The sequence below is a fragment of the Nerophis lumbriciformis genome, linkage group LG27 (assembly GCF_033978685.3).
Source record: "Nerophis lumbriciformis linkage group LG27, RoL_Nlum_v2.1, whole genome shotgun sequence".
Classification (NCBI taxonomy): domain Eukaryota; kingdom Metazoa; phylum Chordata; class Actinopteri; order Syngnathiformes; family Syngnathidae; genus Nerophis; species Nerophis lumbriciformis.
The window spans coordinates 9,670,001-9,688,980 of NC_084574.2; the positions used below are offsets into that span (position 1 = coordinate 9,670,001).

At 36.7% G+C, this 18,980-nt stretch overlaps 1 protein-coding gene across 1 annotated transcript in view; it reads left to right on the top strand.

Moving 5' to 3' along the window:
• Nucleotides 1-14,507, top strand: part of LOC133624345 (nephronectin) — a 19,097-nt gene extending 4,590 nt beyond the window's left edge. The window contains exons 4-9 of the mRNA XM_061987836.1: nucleotides 1,246-1,367; nucleotides 6,605-6,697; nucleotides 6,774-6,896; nucleotides 9,589-9,711; nucleotides 14,069-14,203; nucleotides 14,281-14,507. Coding sequence (XP_061843820.1) covers nucleotides 1,246-1,367; nucleotides 6,605-6,697; nucleotides 6,774-6,896; nucleotides 9,589-9,711; nucleotides 14,069-14,203; nucleotides 14,281-14,507 — 823 coding nt within the window. The remainder of the gene's footprint in view (nucleotides 1-1,245; nucleotides 1,368-6,604; nucleotides 6,698-6,773; nucleotides 6,897-9,588; nucleotides 9,712-14,068; nucleotides 14,204-14,280) is intronic.
• Nucleotides 14,508-18,980: the final 4,473 nt, after the last annotated feature.

Genomic DNA, 18,980 nt, shown 5'->3' on the forward strand with positions numbered 1-18,980 from the left:
AATGGGGAACCGGTACTTTTCAAACAGGGTATAGTACCGTTTTTGATTCATCAGTACCGCGATACTATACCAGTACCGGTATACCGTACAACCCTACACTGCAAAAAGTCAGTGTTCAAAAACAAGAAAAAAAAATACAAAAATGAGGGGTATTTTAGTTGAACTAAGCAAAATTATCTGCCAATAGAACAAGAAAATTCGGCTTGTCAAGACTTTCCAAAACAAGTCAAATTAGCTAACCTCAATGAACCCAAAAATACCTTAAAATAAGTATATTCTCACTAATAACAAGTGCACTTTTCTTGGTAGAAAAAAAAAGAGACCCTTTTGCTCAATATGTTGAAAAATATTCTTAAATGAAGTTAATGCTAGTGCCATTATCTTGACATAATGATATGCGCTCGGCATCACGATTTTTTTTTTAATGCTTGAAGTAAGAAATTATTACTTTAAAAAAGTAGTTTTATGCTTGTGAGTGTTGATGACACAGCTTTGCAACAGTTGATATTCTAGTTTCAAGCATGTTTTACTCAATATAGCTCATCAAATCTCAGCAACAAGCTGTAATGGGGGATTGGGGGTTAAATCACCAAAATGATTCCCGGGCGAAGCCACCGCTGCTGCCCACTGCTCCCCTCACCTCCCAGGGGGTGATCAAGGGTGATGGGTCAAATGCAGAGAATAATTTCGCCACACCTAGTGTGTGTGTGACAATCATTGGTACTTTAACTTTTAACTTTAATATCTTACTGAGATCATTTAGGACCAAAACACTTAAAACAAGTAAAACACTCTAACATAAAATCTGCTTAGTGAGAAGAATTATCTTATCAGACAGAAAATAAGCAAATATCACCCTTATTTGAGATATTTCATCTTACTTAGATTTCAGTTTTTGCAGTGTAATCAATACATATTTGTATTGTTTTATTTATTATATACTGTTATATATTTTGATATATTTTTTCAATATTTTCTTAACTTTAAAACCAGGAATAAAAACAATATAGTGTCCTTGTAAAGGCTGTTAGTATGTGTGGCGTCCCACATGTATGTGTCCCATTGCCCATTACATTTACACATCTTTTTTTTGTGTTACTTTATTATCTAAAAAATACTGTATTTATTTACTTTTTTTATTTTATTTTTTATACATTTTCACTTTCGACTCAATTTACCCCATTAAAGGCACTATGTGCATAAATGCTGACACTGTTCTTTGCCTTGCTAACATTTGACCCCCAGTGAGTCTGACGACCACGTGGCAGCGCCACTTCCTTCGGGTGGAGCCCAGCCGGGGCTGTGCGGCTACGGGCACACCGCTTCTTGTTGTCCGGGATGGAGGAATGTGAGCGGACTTTGTCAGCGTAAGACAGAGCCAGCCACCATGACACATCAGTCAGAATTAAGCACATGTATTTTAAATGTGTTTTATAATATTTCTCGTTCTGTGTTTCTTCCAGTATTTATATCCTTTTTCCTGGTCGCATTACATGTTTCCTGCCTGTTGCTAGGTAGAACTCACAGGGCTTAGCCATTTTTGCCCCATCGACCAATAAAAAACAAAATGTTGATTGTTTATGTTTGACACTAAATGAATGAAATAATAATGAAACAATAATAATAATGATAATAATGAATTACATTTGTAACACACTTTAAATTTGTTAAAATCTCAAAAGTGCTACAAAGTATTTAATAAAATTAAAAAAAATAAAAATAGAAAGTTAGAATATATAATAGAAAATTAAAATAGAAATAAAAACATGAAAAACACTAGATAAAACAGAAATATAGATAAAATAGAAATAAAAACATGAAAAACACTAGATAAACACTAGATAAAAGAGAAACATAGATAAAATAGAAATTAAAACATGAAAAACACTAGATAAAACAGAAACGTAAAATAGAAATAAAAACATGAAAAACACTAGATAAACACTAGATGAAACAAACATAAATAAAATAGAAATGAAAACATGAAAAACACTAGATAAAACAGAAACACAGATCAAATAGAAATACAAACATGAAAAACACTAGATAAACACTAGATAAAACAGAAACATAGATAAAATAGAAATAAAAACAATGAAAAACACTAGATAACACTATATAAAACAGAAACATAGTAAAAATAGAAATAAAAACATGAAAAACACTAGATAAGCACTAGATAAAACAAAAACATAGATGAAATAGAAATAAAAACAATGAAAAACACAAGATAAAATAGAAATAAAAACATGAAAAACACTAGATAAACACTAGATAAAACAGAAACATAAATAAAATAGAAATAAAAACATGAAAAACACTAGATAAAACAGAAACATAAATAAAATAGAAATAAAAACATGAAAAACACTAGATAAACACTAGATAAAACAGAAAAATAGTTCAAATAGAAATAAAAACATGAAAAATACTAGATAAACACTAGATAAAACAGAAACATAGATAAAATAGAAATAAAAACATGAAAAACACTAGATAAAACAGAAACATGGATAAAATAGAAATAAAAACATGAAAAACACTAGATAAAACAGAAACATAGATAAAATAGAAATAAAAACATGAAAACCACTGGATAAAACAGAAACAGATAAAATAGAAATAAAAACATGAAAGCACTGGATAAAACAGATCAAACAAATCAGTCTTTTCCCCCAAAAGCAATTGTATTTTTTATTTTATTTTTTATTTTTTTTAAACATGACCTATTAAAAATGTTTTGTAATTTGTTGGTGTAAAAAATAGTTAAGCTAAAATGTTTAATTTAAAAAAAATTAAAACACCCATCCATCTTCTTCCGCTTATCCGAGGTCGGGTCGCGGGGGCAGCAGCCAAAGCAGAATATTTTAAATTATATACTCAAAAATATTACTGACTGATTGCACCTGGTATTCGGACACAGAAAAGTGATACTGTACTGCAAAAAACCCCAACATATAAGGCGCACTTAAAATCCTTTTATTTTCTCAAAAATGGACAGTGTTTCTTATAACCCGGTGCGCCTAATGTACAGATTGATTCTGGTTGTGCTTACCGACCTCAAAGCAATTTTATTTGGTACAAGGTGTAAGTGTGACCAGTAGAGGGTAGTCACACAAGAGATATGTGTGGACTGCAGATTGACGCCTCTTTAATTAATAATAAACCTAGCAAGTACCTGTAAGCAAGCAAGCCCAAAACTTTGATGTTTTATTGAGAATAAAGAACATTACACATGGCGCTCAAAAATCTGTCAAAATGTTTTAGTACGACTTTGGTTAGCTACGAAGCCGCACCGCTTGATGGATTGTCGGAGCATTACGGCTACCATAGTCAAACGTACTGTGCTTCAACATACAAGTATGAATATAGTGTGTGTATAAGGACCCCAAAATTGCACATGTTAGCAGACGTATTCTGTGGCGTTTTGTTTTGCAATATTATGCAAAAGCAACTTTTCTTACCTTCTGGTACCTGCTGATGTGTATTTGGGATCTGCATATGTCCTGAAAATTTGCACACGTCCGCCATTGTAGTCAATAAGCTCCTTCTTTTCCTCTATCCTCTTCTTGTGGGGCGTTCATCCTCCGCTGTTGCCATTTCTAATATAAAGTAGCGTCCAGTTCGAACTTATATCTGTCAGTAAACTCGCTATGGAAGCGCTAAAAACCACCGATACAACAAAGATGACGTGGAGCCACGTAAATAAGACCGCCCACAAAACGGAGAATCCTGAAGAGACTGTCAGAAAGCGACTTGAAGATGATGTGTAAAACATCATCTATGCAACATTTTGACCAAAGAACCACCATTACATGTTATGTAGACCACAATTTTAGATGTAGAAAAAAAAATATCAAAATGCGCCTTATAATCCTGTGCGCCTTTTGTATTTAAAAAAAAAAACGTTCATCGACAGTGCATCTTATAATCAGGTGCGCTCTATGGTCCGAAAAAAGTGGTTATTAAAAATGACCGCAATGGTATGCAGTGTGCTTGTTCAAAGTCACTGCTAATTAACATAAAGCAGAGGTGTCAAAGTGGTTTTCACTGAGGGCCACATCGCAGTAATGTTTGGCCCCAGAGGGCCGTTTCTAACAGTGAATACTATTATTACACCATTTTTTTAATACATTTTATTACTAGATATTTTAAAAACTAAAATGTTAAAAATATATATGGTAAGCTGCAATAATTTCACCTCAAAATGTAGTGTATATTACTGTCAATTGAAAAACAGTACTGCTGTTTTTATTGTACAATTTTACTGTAAAATTTGCATTTGTTTTTTTACCGTAAATTAAAAAAAAAAATGCAAATTTACAGTCAAATTTTGGCACCTGAGCTAACCAGTTTGTTTGTTGTTGTTTTTTTTACCGCAAAACAACAACAGTATATTTTTCGGTGTATTACTGTAAATACCAAAGGGGAAGCTCTATACGAATCAGTGTTGTCAAATGTTGTAGTTTTTTTTTAAGCCGTATTAATCACATTTTTTAATTGGGATTCATCAAGATTAATCACAGAACATTTCTTGCTTGCATAATTTGAATTAACCATCAAAAATACCCCAACGTTTCAACACAATTTTATTGTCATAAAATATATTTTTTAATGTTATACTGACTTACTGTGTGATTAATCTGCAACTATAAATGATTACTGTGATTTTTTGTCATTAATCAGGAGTTAACTCGTTACTTTTGAGATTTTGTAATTTTTTAATGTATTAAAAAGACCCCTATGTTTTAAAACAAATGCAATTTTATCATCAGAATGTCATTAAAGAACACTTTTAATGTGTTGCTTAAACTTACACACTGTGTGATTAATATGCAACTATACATGATTGTGATTTTTTTCTCATTAATCACACGAGTTAACTCGTTACTTTTGATATTTTGAAATTTTGTAATTGTTTAATGTATAAAAAAAGACAGAACAGCACCACAGTTTATTACAGTAAAAAAGGTTAAAAAAAAATAATTTAGAAAAAAATACTGTAAAAAAAAAAGTACAGTAAATTTCACAATTTTACCATGAAATCTTTCTTTCATAGCTCTTTTTATTGATTTCACATTCACATTAACAACATATTCAAACCCTCTTCATCCCCTGACCCTGCTGTCACTCAGAACAAAAACAAAAAACAAAAGTAAGAGTACAAAAGTACCCGTAGTAAAAAAATAAAAAAAATAAAAATAAATAAAGTTCAGTACAAGGCACTTAAAACAAAGTAATTGAAAACTGAAACATAATGTAGATGCAGCATGACAAGGCCATATTTAGGTACATATCTAGGGCTCTTCCTGCACTTGTGTAGAAGATTGGTCAAAAAAAGTCAAAAAAGGTCTCCACACTTTAAAAAACTTGTTTTCAGAGCCCCGTAATGTGTATCTTATTTTCTCGAGCTTCAGGTTTGCTAGTACGTCCCTTATTCAGTGGGAGACTAAGGGTGGGACAGCCTCCTTCCACTTCAACAATATCAGGCGGCGTGCGAGGAGGGTGGTAAAGGCAACTATTTTGTGACCCCCGACAGGTAGTTCCATCCCTTCAGGAATGATTCCAAATACAGAAATTAAAGGGTTTGGATCGATTTGAATTGTTAAGACCGTGGAGAGTGCTTCGAAGATGGACTTCCAGTACCCCTTTAGCTTCGGACAAAGCAATTTTACCATGAAATCTATTGCTACTTTTACATTGTACAATTTGATGGATAACTTGCTTTGAAATCATTATTAATAGTATTACTTTATATTTAAAACATTTACTGCAAAAAGTCAGTGTTCAAAAACAAGGAAATAAAATACAAAAATGAGGGGTATTTTAGTTGAACTAAGCAAAATTATCTGCCAATAGAACAAGAAAATTTGGCTTGTCAAGACTTTCCAAAACAAGTAAAAATAGCTAACGTCAATGAACCCAAAAATAGCTTAAAATAAGTATATTCTCACTAATAACAAGTGCACTTTTCTTGGTAGAAAAAAAATGAGACCCTTTTGCTCAATATGTTGAAAAATATTCCTAAATTAAGTACATGCTAGTGCCATTATCTTGACACAATGATATGCGCTTGGCATCATGATTTTTTTTTCATGCTTGAAGTAAGAAATTATTACTTAAAAAAAGTAGTTTTATACTAGTTTCAAGCATGTTTTACTCAATACAGGTCATCAAATCTCAGCAACAAGCTGTAATATCTTACTGAGATCATGTAGGACCCTAACCCTTAAAACAAGTAAAACACTCTAACATAAAATCTGCTTAGTGAGAATAATTATCTTATCAGACAGAAAATAAGCAAATATCACCCTTATTTGAGATATTAAATCTTACTTAGATTTCAGTTTTTGCAGTGTGGTTTGAATGTTTGATAATATATTTTTACATAATTAGACAATATTTAAGTTAACATTTTTTTTACTCCCAAAATAGAAAGAAATAATACATTTAGTAAGAAAAGTTACAGTACTTTATTGATACATTTCATTTCCAGGCTTTGGAGGGACAAATAAAATGAAGTCTGACATACAGAAACGCAACTGTCATTTTTTTTTTTAGGCTTATTGTTAAAGGTGTGTAATTGTCGAGGTGTTGTCCACAGCACTTTGCAGGCAGTCTTGTGTGAAAGGACAATGTGTGGGACCTGACAGGTGTTTATGCCACGCGGGCTACCAAGGGCCACGTTGTGACCAAGGTAGTTGTTGTTGTTGGCCCTCATTTCTCTTCAGCTTTCTGCTCCAGACTAAAATGAGAATATTTCATGCATCCAGATGCGAACGAGTGCGGTTTGTCGGCGCGACCGTGCTCCCAGCGCTGCATGAACACGCACGGTAGCTATCGCTGTTTCTGTGAGCCTGGACACGCGCTGGGTGTGGACGGACACGACTGCACCGGTGAGTCCCCTCCTCACACCTTCATGACCACAATCCTGCAACGACAACTGTAAGGTTAAAAAAATCGACGTGTCTGTGCGAAACGTACATTTTTAACAAAATGCGAGTACACTGCAAAAAGTCAGTGTTCAAAAACAAGGGAAAAAAATACAAAAATGAGGGGTATTTTATTTGAACCAAGCAAAATTATCTGCCAATAGAACAAGAAAATTTGGCTTGTCAAGACTTTCCAAAACAAGTAAAATTAGCTAACCTCAATGAACCCAAAAATACCTTAAAATAAGTATATTCTCACTAATAACAAGTGCACTTTTCTTGGTAGAAAAAAAAAAAGAGACCTTTTGCTCAATATGTTGAAAAATAACATATATATCAATATAGATCAATACAGTCTGCAGGGATACAGTCCGTAAGCACACGATTGTATTTTTTTTATGACAAAAAAAATAAAAATAAAATAAATACCATTCTCATTAATCACACGAGTTAACTCGTTACTTTTGATATTTTGTAATTTTTTTAATGTATAAAAAAAGACCCCTGTGTTTTAAAACAAATGCAATTTTACTGTCAGAATGTCATACAGGAACATTTTAAATGTTATGCTGACTTACTGTGTGATTAATCTGCAACTATACATGATTAATGTGATTTTTCTGTCATTAACCACGAGTTAACTCGTTACTTTTAAGATTTTGTAATTTTTTAATGTGTTAAAAAGACCCCTATGTTTTGACACAAATGTAATTTTATTGTCAGAATGTCATAAAGGAACATTTTTAATGTGTTACTTAAACGTGCATACCGTGTAATGATTAATGTGATTTTTTTTAAATAGTTAATCACGTGAGTTAACTCATTATTTTTGACTTTTTGTTATTTATTTTTAATGTATTAAAAAGACCCCTATGTTTTGACACAAATTTGATTTTTTTGTCAGAATGCCATTAAGGAACATTTTTTATGTTTTACTTAAACTTACTTACTGCGTGATGATTAATGTGATTGTTTTTGTCATTAATCTCATGAGTTAACTCGTTACTTTTGAGATTTTGTAGTTTTTTAATGTGTTAAAAAGACCCCTATGTTTTGACACAAATGTAATTTTATTGTCAAAATGTCATAAAGGAACATTTTTAATGTGTTATTTAAATGTACGTACCGTGTCATGATTAATGTGATTTTTTTAAATAATTAATCAAATGAGTTAACGTTATTTTTGACATTTTGTTATTTTTTTTTTATGTATTAAAAAGACCCCTATGTTTTGACACAAATTTTATTTTTTTGTCAGAATGCCATTAAGGAACATTTTTTATGTTTTACTTAAACTTACTTACTGCGTGATGATTAATGTGATTTTTTTTGTCATTAATCTCATGAGTTAACTCGTTACTTTTGAGATTTTGTAGTTTTTTAATGTGTTAAAAAGACCCCTATGTTTTGACACAAATGTAATTTTATTGTCAAAATGTCATAAAGGAACATTTTTAATGTGTTATTTAAATGTACGTACCGTGTCATGATTAATGTGATTTTTTTAAATAATTAATCAAATGAGTTAACGTTATTTTTGACATTTTGTTGTTTTTTTTTTATGTATTAAAAAGACCCCTATGTTTTGACACAATTAAAAAAATTTGTCAGAATGCCATTAAGGAAAATGTTTTATGTTTTACTTAAACTTACTTACTGCGTGATGATTAATGTGATTTTTTTTAAATAATTAATCACGAGTTAACTCCTTATTTTTTATGTTTCGTAATTATTTTTAATGTATACAATTGAGTGTTGTCAAACAATTAACCTTTTAAATCAGATTAGTCACACGTTTGAATTTTGATTAATTGTGATTATTACAGTAAACTACTTGTGTACATAATTTAAATTAAGCATTAAAAAGACCCATGACCCGTTGAGAAAATATAAATTTTAATACATTTTTGTAGTTTTAGCTACTTACCGTACTGTGTGAATAATATGATACTATACATGATTAATGCAATCCATCCATCCATCCATTTTCTACCGCTTATTCCCTTCGGTCAATATTTTTGTATAATTAATCCCATGAGTTAACCTTTTTTTTTTTTTTTTTTTTGACAATTTAGTAATATTTTGTGGTTTAAAAAATAAAATACCGTACTTACCGGGCGATAGAGCCCACCTAATTTTTTGACAAATTAGATTTTATACATATATTGGCGGCACAAGTCTATAAGCTGCAGGTGTGCGCATTGAAACATGAAATATTCACACAGGTGTGTGTGTTCATTCACAAGTGTGAGAAAAGACAGTCTAACAAGGTCATTGAGTGCCATCTTCGTCCTCCTCCTGCACGCTGAAACCGCTGAAGTCGTCTTCTTTAGCGCACGTCGGTCCGGCCTTTCAGGTCTCGTTAGTGAAGTTGGATTTCCATTCCGTGCGGCAGCTGTTTCCTTTTTCGATGGCCGGGGTTGATCGTCTTTGGCCTTGGGGCTGCGTCTTGTGCATTTTGTCGTTTCTTCTCCATGGTGAGGGTGAGTCCATGACGGGCTAAATGGCCGACTGAATGAATGGCTAAATTTATTGGCGACATGTGAAGTTCGTAAATGCAAGAATTAGCTGAAATTGTATAAAGTGTAGTGTTCAAAGTAGTCCAGAAATGATGTTTTTGATAAATAGATCATATGTTTGTCTGTGTGTCTTCCAGGACACGTCACATGTGCCTCTCTGCGATGCCAGTTTGGTTGCCACATGGATGGAGGACGAGGAATGGTGCACTGCCTGTGTCCCCACGGTCTACACCTGGCCCCGGACAACAGAACCTGTGAAGGTGCCACTAAGTCACAACTTTGCACAATATGCTTTGACTAAGTTCCTTTTGTTGTCCAATTTATTCTAGGCGTAGTTTCATATTTCATATGAAAAGTCACGCTGACCTGACATCTTGTGTCCAACAACTTGTCTCACATGACAGACAACTCCTGTCCTGTAATGACACGCCCCTTCCTGCCGCCGGCAACTAGAAAATGGCTGGATGGATGCAAGGGTGCACAAAAATATCTATTCACATCTGAATTGTGATTCTTATTCAATTCATAATTTTTTCAAAAATCGATTCAAATTAAAGTTTTATAAGAATTTTTTTTTTTTTAAAGACGTTTTTAGGCTATGTCCAAGAGCCAGAAAGAGCTTCTCTAACCTGAAGACTGTTATGAAATGTTTTATTGTAATTATTGGGAGATTATCTAATTTCACCTATTTGGGTTAAAAATATTTTTATGCAAAGCAGTAATTATAGTCTGCAAATGATGTGTTGTTGTTGAGTGTCGGTGCTGTTTAGAGCTCGGCAGAGTAACCGTGTAATACTCTTCCATGTCAGTAGGTGGCAGCAGGTAGCTAATTGCTTTGTATGTGTCGGAAACAGCGGGAGGCAGGGTGCAGGTAAAAAGGTGTCTAATGCTTAAACCAAAAATAAACAAAAGGTGAGTGCTCCTAAGAAAATGCATTGAAGCTTAGGGAAGGCTAAAACTGAACTGGCTACAAAGTAAACAAAAACATAATGCTGGACGACAGCAAAGACTTACTGTGGAGCATAGACGGCGTCCACAATGTACATTCAAATATGACATGACAATCAACAATGTACCCACAAAGAAGGATGAAAACAACTGAAATATTCTTGATTGCTAAAGCAAAGTAGATGCGGGGAAAATATCGCTCAAAGGAAGACATGAAACTGCTATAGGAAATTACCAAAAAAAGAGAAAAAGCCATCAAAATAGGAGCGCAAGACAAGAACTAAAACACTACACACAGGAAAACAGCAAAAAAAACTCCAAATAAGTCAGGGCGTGGTGTGACAGGTGGTGACAGTACACCTATTTTGAGACAAGAGCTATATTGATGCATGCTTGGTTATGCTTTAAAGTCATATCCAACATTTGCGACAACGACTTTTTACTGTCAACTGAGTTTAGTTTTTTAATGATTTCTGCTGGTGGTGTGCCTCCGCATTTTTTCAACGCAAAAAATATGCCTTGGCTCAAAAAAGGTTGAAAAACACTGGCCTAGAGGGTGATTGGTAGTGGCACAATGGTAGGGTGTCCCACAGGGGACGTTGTCCAATGGGTAAGGAGTGGGCGGCCCATAGGGAGCGTCACCCCTCGGGTCCCAAAACATTTTAAATGCTAAATTTGGAACAATTAACTTTATATTAAGTCTGTCTATCTGTGTTGGCCCTGTGATGAGGTGGCGACTTGTCCCAGAGTGTACCCCGCCTTCCGCCCGAATGCAGCTGAGATAGGCTCTAGCACTCCCCGCGACCCCAAAAGGAACAAGCGGTAGAAAATGGATGGATGGATGACTTCATATTAAAACCTCTAAAGGCTTAGTTGGCCTTAGTGGACAGCACCTTTTAGCTCTTATTACCAAAATTGTGTACACGACTGAATTGGGGTTTTATGGCCGCTTATGTGGACACTTATACTGCCATCTGGTGGTGTCAGAAGAGTATAACATACAATGGAATTTGGAGGGAAAAAAAGTGTAAAAATAAGAATTAGCATGTCACTAAACATGAAGTACACGTTTGTGTACTTATGGACTAAGTACAACATATCAAAAGATGATTCTTAGTTTTTATTCTAATTAGGGTCCAATAAGCCCAAATAGCAAAGAGAAATTAAAAAAGCATGTAAACAAACAGCTTGGGCCTTAACAGGGTTAATGCTTCTGCACTACTTCTGGGTGTGTGGCTTTTGAGGGCGTGACTCATGAGGGATTAACCAATGGGTGGGCGGCCCATAAGTGAGCGGCACCAAAAAAATTAAAACATAACATTTTGAAAAATAGTCTTCATAAAACTGCTCGTGCCCTAATTCTGACCTCTTTTTTTATGTTTGAAGTAGCCCCGGAGCTGCTTGTAAAAGAAAAAAAAGAATGCGTCCATCTTTACTTTTATTTACCTTTGGGGGTCAATGTTAGGAATTTGGAAAGGGGACATGGTGGATTTATAGTCCACCCAAGGGGGACGTGTTTTGGGTCAGCGCTTGTTGTTCAAAGCACTTTTTTGCTTCAAAGCGCTGGCATCAAGTTCAAGGTAGTCATTTGGACCTTTGTGGAGGTAATTGTTGTTTATGCTGCCTTCAAAGTCACCGGGATGGCACCCAGAAATCTCATTGTCACAAGTTCACTGCAAAAAGTCAGAACAACAAAAAAAAAAAATACAAAAATGAGGGGTATTTTAGTTGAACTAAGCAAAATTATCTGCCAATAGAACAAGAAAATTCGGCTTGTCAAGACTTTCCAAAACAAGTAAAATTAGCTAACCTCAATGAACCCAAAAATACCTTAAAATAAGTATATTCTCACTAATAACAAGTGCACTTTTCTTGGTAGAAAATAACAAATGAGACCTTTTTGCTCAATATGTTGAAAAATTCTGGTGTACTGGAGAGGAGGCTACGCCGGATAGTCGAACCTCGGATTCAGGAGGAACAGTGTGGTTTTCGTCCTGGTCGTGGAACTGTGGACCAGCTCTATACTCTCGGCAGGGTCCTTGAGGGTGCATGGGAGTTTGCCCAACCAGTCTCCATGTGCTTTGTGGACTTGGAGAAGGCATTCGACCGTGTCCCTCGGGAAGTCCTATGGGGAGTGTTCAGAGAGTATGGGGTATTGGACTGTCTGATTTTGGCGGTCCGCTCCCTGTATGATCAGTGTCAGAGCTTGGTCCGCATTGCCGGCAGTAAGTCGGACACGTTTCCAGTGAGGGTTGGACTCCGCCAAGGCTGCCCTTTGTCACCCATTCTGTTCATAACTTTTATGGACGGAATTTATAGGCGCAGTCAAGGCGTTGAGGGGATCCGGTTTGGTGGCTGCAGGATTAGGTCTCTGCTTTTTGCAGATGATGTGGTCCTGATGGCTTCATCTGGCCAGGATCTTCAGCTCTCGCTGGATCGGTTCGCAGCCGAGTGTGAAGCGACTGGGATTAGAATCAGCACCTCCAAGTCTGAGTCCATGGTTCTCGCCCGGAAAAGGGTGGAGTGCCATCTCCGGGTTAGGGAGGAGACCCTGCCCCAAGTGGAAGAGTTCAAGTACCTCAGAGTTTTGTTCACGAGTGGGGGAAGAGTGGATCGTGAGATCGACAGGCGGATCGGTGCGGCATCTTCAGTAATGCGGACGCTGTATCGATCCGTTGTGGTGAAGAAGGAGCTGAGCTGGAAGGCAAAGCTCTCAATTTACCGGTCGATCTATGTTCCCATCCTCACCTATGGTCATGAGCTTTGGGTTATGACCGAAAGGACAAGATCACGGGTACAAGCGGCCGAAATGAGTTTCCTCCGCCGGGTGGCAGGGCTCTCCCTTAGAGATAGGGTGAGAAGCTCTGTCATCCGCGGGGAGCTCAAAGTAAAGCCACTGCTCCTCGATATCGAGAGGAGCCAGATGAGGTGGTTCGGGCATCTGGTCAGGATGCCACCCGATCGCCTCCCTCGGGAGGTGTTTAGGGCACGTCCTACCGGTAGGAGGCCACGGGGAAGACCCAGGACACGTTGGGAAGACTATGTCTCCCGGCTGGCCTGGGAACGCCTCGGGATCCCCCGGGAGGAGCTGGACGAAGTGGCTGGGGAGAGGGAAGTCTGGGCTTCCCTGCTTAGGCTGCTGCCCCCGCGACCCGACCTCGGATAAGTGGAAGAAGATGGATGGATGGATGTTGAAAAATATTCTTAAATTAAGCAAATGCTATTGCCATTATCTTGACATAATGATATGCGCTTGGCATCATGATTTTTTAGTAAGTAAGAAATGATTACTTTAAAAAAGTAGTTTTATACTTGTGAGTGTTGATGACACAGCTTTGCAACACTTGATATTCTAGTTACAAGCATGCTTTACTCAATATAGCTCATAAAATCTCAGCAACAAGCTGTAATATCTTACTGAGATCATTTAGGACCAAAACCTTTAAAACAAGTAAAACACTCTAACATAAAATCTGCTTAGTGAGAAGAATTATCTTATCAGACAGAAAATAAGCAAATATCACCCTTATTTGAGATATTTAATCTTACGTAGATTTCAGTTTTTGCAGTGTTCCTCCTACAAAACATTTGAGTATTTACTGTATTAGTTGAGCTCAAAAAGCTGTCGGTCGCATCGACTTCATGCCCATGTGTTGTGTTGTGTTGCAGACGTGGACGAGTGCCGGCGTCACGCCAGCGTGTGCCCACCTCGCCGGACGTGCAGGAACACATTCGGCAGCTTTGTGTGCGTGTGCCAGGACGGCTCGGTGCTGGGCACGCTGCAGGGCTCGGTGCAATGCAGAGGTGAGCTCTCACAGCTTTAAAGGAACACTACGTAACCATCGGATCTCAAAGTAACAAAGTAACCCCCCCCCCCCCAGACAAGGACGAGTGCGTGACTGGTGCCCACGGGTGCAGCCGCCACGCTCGCTGCATCAACACAGATGGTTCGTACACCTGTCAGTGTCTGAAGGCCTACGCGGGAAACGGCCGCACCTGCTGGGCCAGGAGAGCTTCCCAGTCTCCTAAGCCAGCAAAGTACTTCAATTACAAACTATCCAAAAGAACGGGGACTAGGAGACCCTCTATACCAGAGGTGGGCAATTAATTTTTACCGGGGGTCGCATGAGCAACCCGAGCACTGCTGGAGGGCCACACCGACAATATTTCAATTACATCTTGCTCAAATTATTTTTGATATACCATAAGATAAATAATAATAATAATAATAATAATAATAATAATAATAATTTAATTTAACCTAACTTAACTTTATACAAAAGCAGGTTGCTTTTGATGGTTTTATTTTTAACACTGTCTTACACAACACTTCCTGATGTATAATACAATGCAAAAATGTCAATTTCTGTCACTTTATCCTGCATCCTCTTTAAAAGTCCAACATTTTTCCCCGTCAGATTTGGACAACCATCTGTTGTCACACCTGCCAGCTTGTCCCATTTCAGTCCTAACATGTCCAAACACGCATTTACCTCCGTGAACAAGTCATTACCTGTTGTTGTCCCTTTTAATTGACTGCATGGCTGCCAGCTCCTCCGTGATTTGAAAGTCTGCAGTTATCCCAAGTAAGAAGATGAGCAGCTGGGCGGTGTTACGTACATCGCAGCTCTCATCCAAAGCCAGCGAAAAACAGTCAAAGTCGGCCGTTCTGTTCTTCAGCTGAAGCTCCAAGTTTCCAGCGATGGTCTCAACCCGCCTCGTTACAGTGCGTCGGGTGAGTGACACATTCTCAAATTTGCACCTCTTCTCCGGGCGTGTCAGCGCAACAGAGTCCAATAGGCACGCCTTAATAAACTCTCTGTCAGAAAACGCCTTACTTTTTCTGGCGATTTTGTGAGAAATGACGAAACTTGTCCTGACGTCTGCATCTCTGGGGGTGTGAAATTTGGCAAAAAGTCCTTGTTGGGTTTGCCGTTTTACCATCAACGCATCAGCCTCCCTTGCGCGCTCTTCATCGGACAGATTCCGGTATTTTTCCTCGTGCTTCGTCGTGTAGTGGCGAATCAAATGATATTCTTTAAACACAGCAACCTGTGTACCACAAATTAAGCAAACGGATTTACCTTTAATTTCTGTAAAGAAATACTTGGCAGTCCATGTCTTGTTGAAAACACGCCATTCGTCATCAACTTTTCTCTTTTTAGCGTCTCAGGGATAACCGTACATCACTTGTCGCTGTGCACCTTCACTCACAGGTTACACACGGACATACGCCCATAAATAACACTTTTCAAAATAACAGCACCACAGTTGTATTGCACGCACGACATAGATGTTTTTTAAACTTTATTTTGTAATTTGTGATGGCCGCTGTTCACATTCACTCACAATCACGCACGCGCATACGTCCACACGGAAGTAATACAAATAACGCTTTTCAAAACAAAAGCAGCACCGTTGTATTGCACACTTTACATTGATACTTTTTTTATTTTATTTTGTAATTTATGATTGGCCTCACGCAGGCTGGACAGGGACGCACAAAGGGCCAGTGGCCGTATAAACAAGTTTAACACTGTTACAAATATGCGCCACACAGTGAACCCACACCAAACAAGAATGCATACTTGCCAACCCTCCCGAATTTTCTGGGAGACTCCCGAAATTCAGAGCTTCTCCCGAAAACCTCCCGGGACAAATATTCTCCCGAAAATCTCCCGATTTTCAGCCGGAGCTGGAGGCCACGCCCCCTCCAACTCCATGCGGACCTGATTGAGGACAGCCTTTTTTCAGGACAACAGGGTGACAAGAACTAAATCATCCAGACTAGAGACAAATTGTATCATTATGTTTTTCTTACCTAAAAATAAATATATTTATTAATTAAAAAAAAAAAAACTAAATACATTTTTACTATATTTTGCTAAAAACATCAAAATTAATTGTATTTTTATTTGTATTTTTTCTGACTTCTTATTACATCCAGCCATAGAATTATTCATTAAAATAAAAACATATTTGAAATAATTAATTTTAAATTATCATGATAATTCATTTAAAATGACCATATTTAATTATTAAAATAATTGCTTGTTTATCAACAACTTTAGCATTTTATTCATTACATTTTGAAGCTCTCAAAAGCCAAGTTATGTTATATTCCTCAATATTTATTTATGCAAGTTTGAAGTATCAATTATCTAAACACAGTTTTGTTTGCATATTTTCAGGATGTAGATGTAGATGTAGATATATATATATATATATATATATATATATATATATATATATATATATATATATATATATATATATATATATACATATGTATTAAATACTTGACTTGGTGAATTCTAGCTGTCAATATACTCCTCCCCTCTTAACCACGCTCCCCACCCTCCCAAAATCGGAGGTCTCAAGGTTGGCAAGTATGCAAGAATGACACATGAACACATTTCGGGAGAACATCCGCACCGTAACACAACATAAACACAACAGAACAAATACCCAGAATCCCTTGCAGCACTATGTTTATGTCAGCAATTTCCGGACGCGCCCGGAAACGTTTCGAATAACTCTCATCAGCGGTCGATGCGGGACAGATTTTTTTCGTTTTAATCTCTCGATAAAAATCCTCCCCCCTCGCCTCCAGAGTGACGTTTCCGTGCCTCGTCGTCTTCTGTGGCGTCACGAACCCGGGCCAGACTACCACACAGCGAGAGCGAGGGAGCGCAGACAGGTCAGACCTGTTGTCTGGGGGGGGGGGGGGGAGAAAAAAAGCCCTTCCTGTGTCGGAGAAAAGAGCGCACGGAAATGATTGCGAGTTTGTTTTTGATGTTTCTCCTGAGGGGTGGCGGTAATAACTGTAATGAGGGGCGGCGTTGCTAGGGGGCACTATGTGCGCTGCGTGGGGGCTCCTGGCAGCTGTTGGAGGGCCCTGCCACTGACCCTATTCATCCCGACAGCAGGTGTCACTTCGCGTCCCCCCCACTTGCCTCACACACACACACACACACACACACTCGCTCAGATAATGTGTGTGTGGTGAGTCGGGGGGGACCTGGAACTACTTATCGAGAACAAAGAGGCAAATCAGGGAAAAATGCAGCCTCCTCGAATAAATCTCACCACAATGCTGAGAAAAATCCCCCAGCTCGCCCTCAGAAAGGCAGGAAAAACCTGGTTTGTTTCTCCCGAAAGCGCTCCACAAAGTGTCTCCACAAAGGCAGAAATAGAAAACATTTTAGATAAAAGCAAAGCAGCAACTAAGCCCCCCCCCCTCGCTCCCCGCACCCCCCCACCCCCCCCCCCCCCCCCCCCCCCCCCCCCCCCCCCCCCGCCCAAAAGGACCTCACACCAAGATGGGTGTAATTCCAAACAGAAACCAAAAAAAAAACAACAAAAAAAAACATGTCGGCGACAAATAAAGGACAAGTGAATTGTGGCACGGACGAGTGGAAATGTTCCTATTTTCATTTTTGTTTATGTGTTTGTTGTTTTCGGCTCAGCTGTTGACATGCACGACACATTTATCGGAGACACAATACAATATCTCAAATATTGACGTTATTATTCAGCGCTTAAGTTGTTGGAGGCCAGCGGTTTGCCCTCAAGGGGGCGCCACTTAATTTTTAATTAATAATTTAAACCTCCTATGCTAGCTTTAATTATGTTAACAGTAAATTAGGCAGATTTTTAGTGGGGTTCAGGCAGATATTATAATAATTTACTTAACTGTTGGTGCCAAAATAAACATTTAAATTGTTGCAATAAATAGTCTATTTGTATTATTAAATTTTTGTAATTTATGTAAAATACAGTAGACAAAATTATTCAACAGAATTTTTTTTTTTTAAATACTAGTGCAAATATCCAATAATTATATTTGCATTATATTGTTTTATATTTACTGTATGATTAAATAAAATCACAAATAAAATAAACAAAACAAAACTGAGATGATTCTCACGCATCGAGGAGTTTACATATTACTATAAAATGTTAATGTGAATTTTCTGTGATTGCATTTTATTGTATTGTACCGTATGAAATAAAATCAGAAATAAAATTTAAAAAAACGTTGATTGTCACACCTTATTTATTTTACGTATTATGAAATTTAAAAAAAAAAGTGTATAATATTGTTTTAAAATGACTGTATGATATACATTATGAAATAATAAAAATTAGATGATTGTCACACATAGTATATTTTACGTATAATAAAATGTCAACCTAAATATGTGTGATTATATTTGTATCATATAGTTGTATAATTACTATGTGAGATAAATAAATAAATAAAATAATATCTATAAATTTGATGATTGCTACACAATATATTTTATGTATTACTATACATGGCAACGTAAATATTATACAATTATATTTGTATTATATTTTATTATTATTGTATTACGAAATAAAATCACGAAGAAAATAAAAAATGTATCATTGTCACACAAAATTCTCGGATTATATTTGTATATAATTGTGTTATTGTTACTGTATGATATACAGTGTGAAATACAATCGTAAATAAAATAGACCACTTGCTTATTGTTACACATAATATATTTATGTATAGTAAAATGTCAACATAAATATTATATATTATATT